Source organism: Choloepus didactylus, chromosome 8 (genome assembly GCF_015220235.1).
Source record: "Choloepus didactylus isolate mChoDid1 chromosome 8, mChoDid1.pri, whole genome shotgun sequence".
Lineage (NCBI taxonomy): Eukaryota > Metazoa > Chordata > Mammalia > Pilosa > Megalonychidae > Choloepus > Choloepus didactylus.
The window spans coordinates 15,728,013-15,744,766 of record NC_051314.1 but is presented as its reverse complement, the minus strand read 5'-3'; the positions used below and the strand labels follow the sequence as shown (position 1 = coordinate 15,744,766).

Sequence of the window (16,754 nt, the reverse complement as noted above, 5' to 3'; positions counted from 1 at the left end):
GTAAGAAAATGAGACCCAGAGAAAAGAAATCATTTGTTCCGTGTCATGTGGCTAGAAAATGGTGGTCCTAGAATTTGAAGCCAGGGCACAGGGCAGTTGGGAAACTGACGAATGCAAAGAAATAGAAAGTGATGGAGAGAGCAGTGAGGCTGAGGAAGGGGTCTGCTGAGGAGAGGAAAGGGAAAATTAGGGGCGGGGTCCATGCTCTCTCAGCTGCAAAAGATAACCAAGCCCAGCATGTCATCTGGGCTCAAAAAATATTTGTTGAATAATTGAATGAATGAACAAATGGCAGCGGAAATAGGCAGGGATGAAGTCATTAATTTATGGGAGGATGGTGGGAAGACGGTGTCACCAATATCTCTGACCTCCCTTCTTCCAGGTCCCATCAGCCACCTCTCCAGAGGGGGTGAACAGCCAGGCCAGGCAGGCAGCTTCGCATGCCTTGAAGGTGGACTGTGAGACTTTAGCCTCCTCCAGATGTACACAGTCCAGGGGGCACATGTTTGGTGAGGGAATGACTTTTTTTTTGAAAAGAGAAAAGGGCTCCTTCTCCAGGCAATCACAGACTGCACCATTGTTGAACTTGGAGGGCAGGATACAGGCTGGATTTCAGCTCCCACTGTCAACCAGGCACCATTGTGCAGTGCACAACCTGCACAACCTTCTCTAGCAGCCCTGTCTGCAGGGTTCTCTGCTAGGTTAATCCCTATCTCTGAGGCTGCAACAGGGAGGCCTGTGCAAGAGTGAGACCTACCTTGGGCTGCAGTGGAGGACTGGCTTCTGGACAGATGAGGCAGCCCACTGGGGTAGAGGTTGCTCCACACATCCCCCCTCCATGTTTGCTGGTCCCACTACCTGAGTCCCTCACAGCTCAGCTCAACCCAGAGAGAGAACAGGACTACGAAGAGGCAAAGGAAAGAAGCAAGACACCTAAGAGGACCTGGTGGCCAGGAAGGAGAACCTAGCAGAGCACCCCTGGCAGCTGGGAGAAGGACGTGACAAGCTTAAAGAGGACTTGAAAGAGCACTTGCTGCATAACAAAAAACTTCTGCACCAGCAAAAGCACAATTTTAAGGTTCAAACATTGAACAAATGAACTAAAAGAGAGGAACAGACTAGTGAGAATAGAATCCATGGCTGACAGGTCAAGGGGGAGAAATATCTCAAAATACAGAACAGGAATACAATGAGATAGATATGGTGAGGGAACTATCTTGGCAAAACCAAGAGGTGGAGGATGAGGAAAGTAGAAGCTTCCCAAAGGCCTCGCCTCAAAGCAGCAGAGAGAGGGAGAAAGTGCGTCTCAAGATTTCATCTTGCGGGGCAGGGGCAGCAACGAACAGAGTAGCATGGATAAAGGAGTCGGCATATTTTGGAAAAGATAATAAACAAATGCATATGTGATTATGAGGGCCACAAAGTGAGGTCATCATGCGAAGAGAGGAAAAGAAGAGTAAAATTTCCAAATGAATAAAGGAAAAGGGGGAATGTATAGTAATTCCACCAAATTCACAAGAACAAGAAAGGGGAGAAAAAGAGGAAATGGCAAAGTAAATGAACAGTTAACTCAAGGTATCTGGAAAGAATAAAATCAGGTATATCAGTTGTTTTGTTAAATGGGAATGGGCTGAATTCCTCCATTAGAAAGACTGTCAGACTGATCAAAAATCAAAACCCAGCTATGTGTTAGTAACAGAAAACACACTTAAAACTAAAAGAAGAGAAAGCAGGAAGAGTGATAATATTGGACAAAGTGGAATTAAAAGCATCTAATTGGATTGGATTAAGAGAGACATTAGTCATTCTCTGCCACTCTTTGCTTCTGAGAAGATGGCAGTTCAGCTGCCCAAGTCGGTGCTGTTTGTATGTTTGGCTAACATTTGTCGATCCCTCATTGCAGAAGCAGTTTTCAGAAAACTTGTAACTGATCAAAGTATTTCAGATAATTGGAGGACAGACAGTACCACAACATCCACTTATGAGATAGGAAACCCTCCTGATTATCGAGGGCAAAATTGCATGAAGAAGCATGATATTCCTATGAATCACGTGGCCCAACAGGTTACCAAAGAAGACTTTGCCACATTTCATTACATACTATGTATGGATGAAAGCAATCTGAGAGTTGAATAGAAAAGGTAGTGAAGTTAAAAACTGCAAAGTGAAAACTGAACTACTTGGGAGCTATGAGCCACAAAAACAACTTATTATTGAAGATCCCTATTATGGGAATGGCTCCGACTTTGAGACTGTTTACCAGCAGTGTGTTAGGGGTTGCAAAGCATTTTTGGAGAAGTCACAGTAAAGCTGCATCCATTCATTCCTGAAGGCCAACAATGATTCACATCTGAACAGTGATGTTCTAGGTTTTTCAGCCAATCAGTGTGTTAGAAGTGTAATGCTTCATAGCTCAAGGCCACAACTTTTTTTTTCAATTGACTTATTGTTTTTTATCTTAAAAAATAATTGTAGATGGAAATCAATGTTGTGTTTGGTACAAGAGCTAATAAAGATCTTTGATTCAGACAGTTTATGGGGTACATTAAATGTTCTTAAACAAATTGGACTGCTTATCTTGCCCCAATAACAAAAATAGTGGAATAAACAAAACAGTAGAACCACAAAATACTATGTTGTGTGTGTGTTTTGTAACAATCATTTGTTTCCAGTGTTTAAACTTAAGGTACTAATCCAGTGACGGCTAGCATTCTAATATGCTTAATAAGCAATTAAAACATTACTTTCAGGCCCAAGTGAATATCTGAGCCCATTGAGACTTTTAAATAATCTACCTCTTTATTAAGTAGAGATATATAACTTGATGGACAAATGTCCTCTATTCATCTATACTACCTCTCTTTTTACTCCAGGGCATCTTACTGAATTAGAAATTCCTAGTCATAGGGGTTCATAATCTTGATTGGAAGCATTTTGATTCACACATACCCAGAGTGCACACTTGTGTGTTAGAAGGATAGGAAAGAAAATGATTTATGGTATGGAATAAATCTTTAGCATTATTCCTAATTTTTGTTTATCTAGTTTATTTCATGAGGAAGTCAGTTTTTTGCTCCCATTTCGACCACCTTGTCTCTGAAAATTTATATCCAGAAAGGACACTGTATGCTGTTTCAACTTATGCTCACTTTGACAAATGTGTCTGTTTTATATGCACATATAACCCAAATTCAAATATTACATATTGGGTTAGATGGGGAAAATAGTTTTAAAGGCTGGAAAAAGAGAATTCTGTTATGTTGAAGTCCTTAAATAATGATAACTGTTCTTTTATCACTGTTTCATTTATAGGAGAATATAGGTAATTTCTGTGTACTTTGAGATAACTGTAATTTCAAATTCATTTGGATATATATCAGAAAAGGTCGTTTTCAAAATAAACTGGGGAGTATAAAAATATTTAAAAAAAAAGAGAGAGAGACTTTAAGTACATAAATGGCATTTTACAGAGAAGGTATAATAGTCATAAACCCAAATGCACTAAACAACATGGCAGCTAAAGCCATATCCAAGGAGAAATGAGAGAATCTGACTGGCCTAGCAGACAGAACAGAGCAAGAGAATACAGGACTTAAATAATATGATAAAATTAATAGACAATAACTGAATAAGTCTACAGATTAATGAATTTGTGAATGGTGAGCATATGCATGCAAAAATGAATAAATGGTTCTTCTGTGAATGAATAAATACATGCAGGAATTAGTGAAGGAATGCAAGAATAAACAAAATCTTGAATAAATAAATGAATGAACATATGGGGATACAAATCAACAAAGAAAGAAAGAAAGAAATGAATGGAGAGAAGTTTAAGATGTGAATAAATAAATCTCTACAGAGAGGAAGGAAGGAAGGGAAGTGGAAAGGAGGTAGGAGGGAGGGAGGAGGCGTTAGAAGGCTCTGCTCTCTGGCCCCTGCCCCCGCGGTCCCAGCTCACCCGGCCAAAGAACTGCAGGAAGGTGTTGGAAAGAAGCAGGTGCTTCTCAGCCAGGAAGCGATAGCGCCGCTTCTCTTCCAGCTCGGCCGCCCGCTGGCTCTCAGACACGAAGACCTGCATCTGCGCGTGCAGCCGGTTCACGCTCTCCTGGGGGGAAGGGGGCTCTGGCTGGGGCAGTGGTGGGCGTCCCAGGCCCTCACGCATGGGGCCAGCTGTCCGAAGCCTCCCTTCCTGACCCGGCCGCCTCCACCCAGAGGCCTCCCGGAGCACCCAGCCCATTCTCGCTCCTGGGCCGCCCTCTTGCTAGCATCCTCTGCCTGGGCTCTGCCTCCCTCCTGGCCTGAGCCATTCAACAGGCAGGGCTGGTCACTCGGTCCCCAGAACCCAGGGAGGGGCCCAGCAATGAAATGCGTTCAATGAAAATGCAAACGAGTGGATAATCCTACTTGTGCGGGAGGATTTCCAAGAAGGAAGGCATGAGCGGGAAGAGGAGGCAGGGAAGCAGGCAAGGCTCAAGCCACAGAACTGGGGCTCAGGGATAGAGGCCAGGATGGGGCCTTGGCCGGGGGCAGGATACCCCTGCAGGACGGCAGGGGTTGGGGGGTTGGGGGGCTGTTGATTACACATTCACTACTTTGTTCATGAACATCGTGACCGATGGCCTCAATTTTCTGGGTGAGGCAGGAGAATGGGGGGACAGGGAGGGAGACAGGGTGCTGGGATTGGAGGGGAGGCCTGGGGAGCTGGTGAAGGGCCAGGGAGAGGGATGAGGGTGATGCTGACTGACCTCCCAGCTGTGCTCACCACGCCCTAGACTTGGGCTGGTGCTCAATGAGGAAACCCAAGGGGGGTGTTATGGTCCCCCACCCCACACATAGCCCATCTCACCCTGCAGCCCACCCACCCACCTCCAGCTCCTGCACCTTCATCTCCCGCGCATTCTTGTCCCTCTTGCGCTCCATGCGCCACAGCTCGGACATGTACTTCTCCAGATTGGCAGCTCGATGGCGGTACTCCATCTCATAGTGCTGGCGGCTGTCCTGGAGTGGGGTGAAGATAGGAGGGAGAGCCCCATGTCAAAGAGCCCAAGAACCTATTCCAGGAGTCAGAGCATTGGACATGGGTCAGGGGGTCTCAGCTGAACATGTGTAGAACCTGGGGCTAGTCAATGCCCAGCACTGGCCTCAGTGGACCCATCTATCAATTGTGAAGGAGGTCCTGTCTGTGACGGGCTGGGGGCCAAAGCGGGGAGGCCAAACTCACTTTTATGAACTGCATGTCCAGCTTCGTGTTCTTCTCCATGTGTTGCAACAGGTCTCCATGCAGTGTCTGCACCTGGGTGGAGTGCAGGCCAGGAGTGATCAGGGCGACCCTCCTGTTCCCAGGTCCCAGCATCCCCTGGACTCTTCCCATTCCTACATACTGTTTGCCACACTTAACATACCAGGCACCTGCCCACTCCTTAGAGAACTGGGGATAATAAGCACCTGGCTGAAGAGAAGATTAAATGGTTAAAACTGCAAAGCATTTGGTGCAGTATCCAGCTGGAAACCAATCTCCATAAATGCATCTTGTTCTTAGTCTTAGCCCGTGCTTTGATAATCCACTTTCTCTGCCCAGAATGTCCTCCCAATCTTCAAATACCGGCTTCCCTGCCCTTCTTCTAGGAAGCCTTCCTGACTTCCCCAGGCAGAATTAATTGCTCCCTCATTTTGGTTTCTGAGTATGTACACTTTGGTTTGTCTGTTGTCCATTCCTTCAGCCATTCAGCCATAAGCCCCATAAAGACTCTTTCCAGCCCTAACCCCCAGTCCTGTGGGTGTGAACCCATTTGTAAACAGGAACTTTGAAGATGTTATTATTCGTAAAGGGGTAGACTCATTTGTGAAAATCCTCTTTGCAGATCCTATTTAGGTGAAGCCACATTGAATGAACAGAGTCCTTGTGAGCCAAGGAAATTGGACGTGGAAGTAGAAGCCAGAGAATGAGGCAGACAGCCCTGTGCCTGAGGCAGAGTTGCAAGTCAAGGAACCCCAAGGATTGCAGGCAAGATACCACCAGAACGCCACAGACCCTAGGAGAAAGCATGGCCTGATAAGTCCTTGATTTGGGACTTCAAGCCTCCCAAAGCATAAGATGGTAAATTCCTGTGGTTTAATCCACACCATTGTGTGGTATTTTTCATAGAAATCCTGGCAGACTAAGGCTGGGGATTGGGGTGCACAGGCATCAGTGTTAAGAAGGATGTGCCAGGTTCCTACCCAGCATGGGACTCTTTTCAGCCAGATCCTACAGGAATTAAGCCTACATAGCCTGGGTGGTGAGGACTCCTTACATTTTGTGCCCAGGCACCTCACTTGCCACCCCCTACTCCTGGCCCTGCTTCCCACTAAACAGAAGGTCCGAGATTTCTGCTCTAACACAATATGTGTGTTCCTGAAAATCCCCACTTTCTGCAAAATTGCAAGATATAAATGACAGGGCTATGGGAAAAATGCAATTGGAGCAGACCCTCAGAGCCAGGCAACTTTACAACCAGAGGACTAATAAATATGATGATCTGTACTTGGAGAGGTGAACTTGAACCATCCTGATAGGCGCCAGCAAATGTTATAAATGCACAAACCCAGCAGAATGGACATGATGGCAACTGTCTCTCCTTCAGGGCTGGCGGTGCTGAGCCAGTGACAGCAGGTGGAAGGGGAGCTCAGAGCCAGGGAGGCTGGCACGCAGGGGGCAGGGCGGGCCAGGAGGGCTCCCAGGAGGGGTGCCTGTTCTTAAATCACAGCTGCGAGGACTCTCCCTGTCAGCACAGCAGACAAGGTGAGGGCTTTTTCCTCCCTGCTAATTCTATCTACCCTATCCTGCCTCCTCTTGCAGAGGAAAAGTTGTGTATGAACAAGCCGACCTCCATGTTACACAGCAGTGTGTAACTTTTCCCGTTGCCATGGTTGGTGGGGTGGAGGGCACGGACCAGGGTGCCCCAAATCACATGGGGCTCAGTCACCCCTGGGATCATGGAAAGTCTTCTTTCAACCCCTTGAAAAAGTGGATCTATTGAAAACTTGATATTTGAAGAGAACCTTGAGCGCTGGCAGTGGGAACCGGAGGACTGTCTTCTGAAACAAGGAAGTCACCAAACAAGGAAGTCTGTAGGGCAGGCTCCAGAATTCCCACCAGATCAAAGCAGAGACCATCCGCATTGGCACACACTTCATTAGAGCGTCCTGCAAGCTCCTCAGAAAAGCTCAAGAAGCCAATAGCAGAACCCACTGTTGAGTTCATGCATTTTTAGCATTACCTATAGAGTTATTCAAGAGTTATGACCAAGAAATCCTTTGGTCATCTCTACAGAAAATCCCCTTGAATTGTCCCTATGGGCTGGCTCCAACTCCTCCCCTCCCATTTCCTCTGGGACCCCTCTAGCCAGGCTTTCCCTCCGCCTCGCCCACAACATGATGTGATTGAAATCACCGATGACCTCCATGTTGCTAAACCCTGTGGCCAAGCCTCTGGACTCATCCGATTTGTCCTGTCATTGTCCTTTGACACGTTGACCACACCCTCCTCGATGCACCTTTGTCCTCCAGATCACCTCCCTCTCCTGGTTTTCCTCCTGCCTCCCTGGCTGCTTCTTTTCTGTCCTTTGCTGAGGACCCTTCTCTCCCCATCACTGAAGCTTGGGTTGCCCCAGGGTGCAGTTCTTGCACCTTCTCCTGCTGGGTCTCCACTCCCTCCCTGGTGGGCTCAGCCTGTCCATGAGCTGAAGGCTCTCAGGTGTGCACCCCCAGCCCAGACCTCTGACCCCATATCCAGTCTCATGCACCTGGCTGGCCATTTTACATCTCCAACTTGTGTCTAAAGTGAGCCCCCTCTCTCTCCCCTCCACCCATGCATTAGATTCTTATTGCTGCTGTACAATGACCTCAAACTGGGAGGCTTGAAGCAGCACAAATCTATTATCTTACACTGCTGTAGGTTGCAAGTCTGAAGTGGGTCTCACTGGGCTAAAATCAAGGTGTCAGCAGGGCTGTGTTCCTTTCTGGAGGCTCTTGGGGAGAATCCGTTTCCTTGCATTTTTCAGCTTCTGGGCTGCCCACATTCCTTGGCTCGGGGCCCTTCCTTCTTTCAAAGCCAGCACAGTGGGCCAAGTCCCTCTAAAATCCCACCATCCAACCTAACCTTCTGCCTCCCATGTCTACTTTTAAGGACCCTTGCGATTAGATTGGGCCCACCTGGATAGTCCAGGATAATCTCCCCATCCCAAGGTCCTTAACTGCCTGCCGAGTCTCTTTTCAATGCAAAGTGGAATATTCACAGGCTCTGGGGATTAGACTGTGGAGATAATTGGGGGCCATTATTCTACCTACCACAGAGCACAAGCATGAACCTCTAAAACATCACTGAATTAGACTTCATAAAAATTTAAAATTTCTGCTCATCAAAGACACAATTAAGAAAATGAACAGATGAGCTACAGACTGGGAAAAATATGTGTGTGTGTGTGTGTGTGTGTGTGTGTATGTGTGTATGTATATATATATATATATATATATATATATATATATATACTGAAGGCCTCATATCCATATTCCTATAAATCAACAATAAAAATATGTATAACCCAATAAAAATCGGCAAAAAACTAAACAAACACTTTATGAAAGAAGATAGATGAATGGCCAATAAACACATTTAAAATTGTTAGTCATCAGGGCTATGCAAAATAAAACCACAATGAGGGTGCCATTTCACACCCACCAGAATGGCTAAAACTATTAAAAAGACCATCAACAATGGTAGTTTTCACATATTGCTGGCAGAAGTGAGGAATGGCACAACTTTGGAGAACTCTTTGGCAGTTTCTTATAAATTTAAGTACACATAAGCCCATCAATTCCATTCTTGGATATTTTCCTAAGAGAAATGAATGTCCACAAAAAGATTAGTGCAAGAATATTCACAGCAGCCTTATTCATAATAGCCCCAAACTGTAAACTACCCAAAAGACTACCAACAAAAGAACAGATAAAAAGAAGCTGAATGCAAAAGAAGACATCCTGTATGACTGCATTCATATGAAGTTTTGGAACAGGCAAAATTAATTTCTAGAGATAGAAATCAGGAAGCGGTTGCTGCTGGGAGTGGGATTCACTGGAAGGGGGACAAGGGAACATTCTGGGCTGATGGAAATGTTCTAAATCTTGGCTGCAATGGTGGTTGTGTCTACAGTTGTCAAACTCATCAAACTTAACACTTAAGAAGTGGGTATTTTATTTAATGCAAATTTTACCTCAATTTAAAAATGTCAGATTCTGAGATGATGATGGCCAAGACAGAATAGTTTTTAAATCTTCCTTTTTCCCCTCATAAAAATATATAGAGAAACTAGAGCACAAAACCAAAAACTCACAGACCACGTTTACAACAAAACCAGGTACAAAGTACAAATCACCGAGAGCCATGAGATCTGTGCAGCAGCGGGGGACAAGCAGCAGGGGCAAGTGGGTGTCTGATGGACCTGAGAACAAGAGAACTTCCAGTTAACCAACAAGTATTACTGGAAAACACAACAAGCAGCTGAAACTCAAAGGGTGTTTTGCTAATCCAAAAGGGGTGAGTGCAAGAAGTGCCTGGTAGAGCTTGAAGATGGTGCAATAGTCTAGCACTTCGGAGCTCTTGAAACTGCGCAGCTAGGCTCCTTTCCAGGACAAGCCCCACAGTGAGGAGAAAATGCTGGAGGCAGAATCTAAATCCACAAGAACAGCAACAAAGGAGAGAAAAGAGAAGAGAGATAAAGGAAAGAGAAAGTCCAACAAATGTAGGAGTGGGGGGGGGGGAACACAGGAAATTTCATAAAGGAAACTACCATGTTTTTGAAAACTATACAAAAACAACAGGAGAAAGTCTTGTAAAGTTAGAAAATCTATCCTAAAAATTCAGAAAAAAAAACAAATTTCACTAAAAGTGAACAATAGAAAACCCAACGGAAACTTGTGAGAAAAAAAGAGGACAAGGAACAGAATAACATTCTTATAGACAATGAAATCACAATAGAAGAAAATTGTAATCTACTATTTAAAAGTAAACTCAAAGACATTACAAAACTGATACAAGACAGGAAAGAAACAACATAGATCAAAATTAGAAAAAATTAGAAATGAGTTGACAATTTAGGAATGATTAGAGATTTTTAAAAAAAACATAATTTCTGTAATAAAGGCTAACCTATAAGGAACACAAGAATGAGTAAACACAACTGGTGCCTTAAGAGAAACAGAAAGTAAAAAGGAGTACAATTTTTAAAGTAAAAGGAAACAAAGAGCCTCTGGGACTTCTGGTCAACCAAGATGGTGGCATAGGATGCTCCAGGGTTCTGTTCCCTCACAAAATCTTTGAAGAACTAGCAAAAACTGTCAGAGCCATCTTCTTCAAAATTTCAGGAAATAGTTTAAGGGTTGCAATAACTAGACGAGGGCTGAATCAAGAAAAAGCAACTTAAAAAATGGTAGGAGAGGCTCAAGACACCATTGCTGGCTCCTCTCCCCCACATCCCTGGTGCAGCGTGGAGCCAGGCTGTGCTCCTCGTGGGTGTCAGGACCTGGTCAGGAGGGAGAAGAGTAACCCCTATGCACATACTGGGGTGTCTATACACCCTTGCCAATCTACTGGGTGGCAACCTGAAAGACTGAACCAGGACACTTGTCCCTGGCTTGTTCTCCTAGAACTTGCCCTGCATAAAGAAGCAGCTTGCAAACAGTTAAAGCAGTGTAACAAACAATTAAGTCAGGTAGCTTCAAGGAAGATGGTGGATTAGGAGAGACAGAGCAAAACTCTCCTCCATGAAAAACACTAGACAAAGGACAGAAAGTGTCCCAGAACAGCAGTTGCAGGATTCCACCAGCTGGGCAGGAACTTCTACACCCATAGTGAGTATGTACTTGTAGAAATAGAGAGACTGCATTTAGGATGGGTGAGTGTTTGGCCCTGAATGCTGCCAGGGAATAGGCAGCTGGAGCTGGCAGACAAGTGTGGAGGGGAGCAGCCTTCCACTCCCTGGGCACACTTCTCAGCACTTGGCTTGGGTGATAACCCTTTGCAGACCGGCAGCCAAGAGCCTCTGTGCTAGGCACTGGTGGTTGGAGCAGGTGGACAAGCACAGAAAGGGGCAGCTTTCCATGCCCCATGCAACCATCTTTGCAGTTGGCTGGGGAGATAACCCTTCACAGCCCAATGGCTGAGAGCTTCCTTGAGGGAATTCAGGATTCGGCGGGCTTGTGACAGCATCCACTCTTCCTCCTATGGAAGCCTGTGGTGTGCACAGCCTAGAGGCAAGTGTGCCACACAGAAGTGCCAGGAGCCCTCCCCCAATCCCAGGGACTCATGGGTGCATGGCAGACAGGGACTATGGGGCATTTGAGCTGGAAGGTGAGACATGCAGCTCTGCAACCCCAAAGTACTCCACCTGCAGCCCTGGGAATGGCTGAGACAACTGTGTCCTGGAATGGACTCCCTGCCAAACTACACAGAGCATGCCCCCCACCCACAGGGCTGGCAGTCCCCAGTGCACACAGAAAATTGGTGCACTGATTGGATTTCCACATGGTTTGGACCCCCATCAGTGCACAAAGTTGGGGGAGAACTAGCTCGAGGGTGAGGTGGCTCAAGAGCGTCATCTGTGGGCAGTCAGAGAAAGTGCACTCCACCAGGCTGTAGCTCTGCCAAATTATAGATAAATGTTCAAATAATCTTGTATATCCTAAAAGAAACCTATCAAGATAAGCAAATGCCAAGAGGCCAAAAACAACAGAAAATTATAAAGCATATGAAGAAATCAGAAGATATGGATAACCCAAACATCCAAATTAAAAAGCCAGAGGAGACTTAATCAAATTAATCAGAGGAGACTGAATCAAATTAATCAAAGAAGTACACAGAAACATCAGTGTCCCGGCTCAAGATATAAAGGACATGAAGAAGAACCTAGAAGAGCATAAAGAAGAATTTGTAAGAGGAAATTAAAAATATCAGATCTTTATGGAAATAAAAGATAATGTTGATCAAATTAAAAATATTCTTGAGACACATAACAGATTTGAAGAGGTAGAGGAACATATTAGTGACCTTGAGGACAGAATGATGGAATGTGAAAGTGCAAAAGAATGAATGGTGAAAAAAATTGAAAAATTTGAAATGGATATCAGGGAAATCACAGACAACATGAAGCGCACAAATATAAGAATCATTAGTGTTCCAGAAGGTGAAGAGAAGAGTAAAGGGCTAATAAGAGTATTTGAAGACATTGTTGGGGAAAACTTCCCAACCCTTCTAAATGACATAAATATGCAAATCAAAGATGGCCAACAAACTCCAAATAGAATAAATCCAAATGAACCCTCTCTGAGACATATTCTGATCAGATCATCAAATGCTGAAGAGAAAAAGAAAGTTGTGAAAGCAGCAAGGGAGAAGCGACTCACCACATACAAGGGAAGCAACATAAGACTAAGCACTGACTACTCAGCAGGCACCATGAAGGCAGTGGTATGACATATTTAAGACTCTGAAAGAGAAAAATGGCCAGCCATGAATTCTTTTTTTTTAATTAAATTCAGTTTTATTGATATATATTCATATACCATACAATCATCCATGGTCTACAATCAACTGTTCACAGTACCATCGTACAGTTGTGCATTCATCACCCCAATCTATTTTTTGAACATTTTCCTTATTCCAAAAGAAATAAAAATAAAAGCAAAAAAGAACACCTAAAACATTCCACCACTCCCCCATCCCACCCTATTTTTCATTTAGGTTTTCTCCCCATTTTTCTACTCATCCATCCATACACTGGATAAAGGGAGTGTGACCCAACAAGGTTTTCACAATCACACTGTCACCCCTCGTAATCTACATTGTTATACAATCGTCTTCAAGAGTCAAGGCTACTGGGTTGGAGTTTGATAGTTTCAGGTATTTCCTTCCAACTATTCCAATACATTAAAACCTAAAAAGTGTTATCTACATAGTGCATAAGAATGTCCACCAGAGTGACCTCTCGACTCCATTTGAAATCTCTCAGCCACTGAAACTGTATTTCATTTCGTTTTGCATCCCCCTTTTGTCAAAATGCTGTCAATCCCATGAGGCTGGATCCAGATTCATCCCCCAAGTCATATCCTGCCTTGCCAGGGAGATTTACACCTCTGGGAGTCAGGTCTCACGTAGGGGGGAGGGCAGTGAGTTCACCTGCCGAGTTCAGCCATGAATTCTTTATCCAGCAAAGTGCTCCTTCAAAATTGAGAGAGAGCTTAAAATTTTCACAGACAAACAAATGCTGAGAGAATTTGTTAACAAGAGATCTGCCCTACAAGAAATACTAAAGGGAGCTCTACCAGCTGAGAAAAAAAGACAGGAGAGAGAGGCCTGGAGAAGGGCACAGAACTGAAGAGTATAAGTAAGGGTAACTTGAAGGAAATAAAGAGAGAGATGGAAAAAAATAGATCTGATGAATAAAAACTAAAGGATAAGATAGCTGATTCAAGAACTGCCTTCACAGAAACAACATTGAATGTGAATGGATTAAACTCCCCAATTAAAAGATGCAGATTGGCAGAATGGATTAAAAAAATGAATCATCAATGTGCTGTTTACAAGAAACTCATCTGAGATCCAGCAACACAAAGAGATTAAAAGTGAAAGGATGGAAAAAAATATTCCACACAAGCTACAGCCAAATGAAAGCAGGGGTAGCAATACTAATCTCAGATAAAATAGACTTTAAATGCAAGGATGTCATAAGAGACAAAGAAGGACCCTATATACTAATAAAAGGGACAATTAACCAAGAAGAAATAACAATCATAAATGTTTACACACACAATCAAGGTGCTCCAAAGTATATGAGACAAACATTGGCAAAACTGAAGGAAGCAATAGATGTTTCCATAATAATCATGGGTGACTTCAATACACCACTCTCTCCTATAGATAGATCAGACAGAGGACCAATAAGGAAACTGAGAACTTAAACAATGTGATAAATGAATTAGACTTAACAGACATGTATAGAGCATTACATCCCAAATTACCAGGATATACATTCTTCTCTAGTGCTCATGAAACTTTATCCAGGATAGATCATATGCTGGGGCATAAAACAAGCCTCAATAAATTTAAAAAGATTGAAATTACTGAAAGCACATTCTCTGACCAAAAATGGAATGTAACTAGAAGTCAATAACCATCAAAGATGTAGAACACTCACAAAGATCTGGAGGTTAAGCAATACACTCCTAAACAATCAGTAAGTCAGAGAAAAAATTGCAAGAGAAATTGCTAAATATTTAGATACAAATGAAAATGAGAACACAACATATCAAAACTTATGGGATGCAGCAAAGGCAGTATTGAAAGGGAAATTTATAGTTTTAAATGCACACATTAAAAAGGAAAAAAGAGTTAAAATCAAAGAGTTAACAGAAAAACTGAAGAAGCTAGAAAATGATCAGCAAACTAATTCTAAAGCAAGTAGAAGAAAAGAAATAACAAGGATTAAAGCAGAAATAAATGATATGGAGAACAACAACAACAACAAAAACAATAGAAAGAATAAATAAAACCAAAAGTTGGTTCTTTGAGATCAACAAGATTGGCAGACCCTTAGCTAGACTGACAAAATAAAAAACAGAGAAGACCCAAATAAGGGTCATTACTGCAGATCCTGACGAAATTTAAAAAATCATAAGAAGATACTATGAACAACTGTACGCCAACAAACTAGACAATTTACAGGAAATGGACAATTTCCTGGAAACACATGAACAACCTAGACTGACCGGAGAAGAAACAGAAGACCTCGACAAACCAACTACAGGTAAAGAGATCCAATCAGTCATCAAAAAGCTTACTACAAATGGCTTCACAAGGGAATTTTACCAAACTTTCCAAAAAGAAATGACACCCATTCCTACTCAAACTCTTTCAAAAAAATTGAGGAAAATGGAACACTACCTAACTCATTTTATGAAGTCAACATCACTCTAATACCAAAACCAGATAAAGATGCTACAACAAAGGAAAATTACAGGCCAATCTCCCTCATGAATATAGATGCAAAAATTCTCAACAAAATACTTGCAAATTGAATTCAAAGACACATTAAAAAAATTATACACCATGACCAAGTGGGGTTCATCCCAGGCATGAAAGGGTGGTTCAACCTAAGAAAATCAATGTAATACAACACATTAATAAATCAAAAGGGAGAAATCAAATGACCATCTTAATAGATACTGAAAAAGCATTCGACAAAATCCAGCATCCTTGTTTGATAAAAACACTTCAAAAGTTAGGAATTGAAGGAAACTTCCTCAATATGATAAAAGGCATATATGAAGAACCCACAGCCAGCATAGTAGACAATGGTGAGAGACTGAAAGCCTTCTCTCTCAGATCAGGAATGAGACAAGGATGCACACTGTCACCACTGTTATTCAACATTGTGCCAGAAGTTCTAGTCAAAGCAATCTGGCAAGACAAAGATACAAACGGCATCTAAATTGGAAAGGAAGAAGTAAAACTCATTATTTGCAGATTATATGATCTTATATTTGGAAAACCCTGAGAAATCGATGACAGCTACTTGAGCTAATAAATTCAGCAAAGTGGCAAGATACAAGATTAATGCGCATAAGTCAGTAATGTTCCTATACACTAGAAATGACCTAACTGAACAGACACTCAAGAAAAAGATTCCATTCACAATAGCAACTAAAAAAATCAAGTACCTAGGAATAAACTTAACCAAGGATATAAAAGACCTCTACACAGAAAATTACATAACTTTACTAAAAGAAATAAAAGGGGACCTAAAGAGATGGAAAGATATTCCGTGTTCATGGATAGGAAGGCTAAATGTCCTTCAGATGTCAATCCTACCCAAAATGATCTCAGATTCAATGCAATATCAATCAAAATTCCAATAACCTGTTGGCAGACTTGGAAAAGCTAGTTATCAAATTTATTTGGAAGGGAAAGGGGTCTCAAATTGCTAAAAGCATTCTAAAAAATAAAAACAAGGTGGGAGGACTTACACTTCCTGACTTTGACATATTGCTCAATGGAATAGAATCGAGAATTCGGAAATAGATCCCAGATCTATGGTTGACTGATTTTTGATAAGGTCCCCAAATCCATTGAACTGGGACAGAACAGTCTCTTCAACAAATGGGGCTGGGAGAGCTGGATTTCTATATCCAAAGGAATGAAAGAGAACCTGTACCACACACCCTATATAAAAATTAATTCAAAGTGGATCAAAGACCTCGATGTAAGAGATAATACCATAAAACTCCTAGAAGATAGTGTAGGGAAACATCGTCAAGACCTAGTATTAGGAGGTCACTTGTTAGACCTTATACCCAATGTACAAGCAACAAAAGAAAAAATTGATAAATGGGAACTCCTCAAAATAAAAAGCTTCTGTACCTCAAAGTAATGTATCAAAAAGGTGAAGAGGCAGCCAACGCAATGGGAGAAAATATTTGAAAACCATGTATCTGATAAGAGACTGGTATCTTGCATATATAAAGAAATCCTACAATGCAACAGCAGTAGTACAAACAGCCCAATTATAAAATGGCCGAAAGATATGAAAAGACATTTTTCTGAGGAGGAAATACAAATGGCTAAAAAACACATGAAAAAATGTTCATCTTCACTGCCTATTAGGGAGATGCAAATCAAGACCACAATGAGATATCATCTCACACCAGTTAGAATGGCTGCCATA

At 42.7% G+C, this 16,754-nt stretch overlaps 1 protein-coding gene and 1 pseudogene across 2 annotated transcripts in view; one reads left to right on the top strand and one right to left on the bottom strand.

The window, feature by feature from the left end:
• Nucleotides 1-16,754, bottom strand: part of BAIAP2L2 (BAR/IMD domain containing adaptor protein 2 like 2) — a 45,172-nt gene that overhangs the window by 9,007 nt on the left and 19,411 nt on the right. The window contains exons 5-7 of one of the 2 annotated variants that reach the window (XM_037847536.1): nt 5,222-5,293; nt 4,867-4,998; nt 3,959-4,105 (exon numbers count right to left, since the gene is read on the bottom strand). In XM_037847536.1, the coding sequence (XP_037703464.1) occupies nt 3,959-4,105; nt 4,867-4,998; nt 5,222-5,293 (351 nt within the window). The remainder of the gene's footprint in view (nt 1-3,958; nt 4,106-4,866; nt 4,999-5,221; nt 5,294-16,754) is intronic. The other variant, XM_037847537.1, reaches the window with a different exon arrangement.
• LOC119542982 lies at nt 1,834-2,308 on the top strand (annotated as a pseudogene).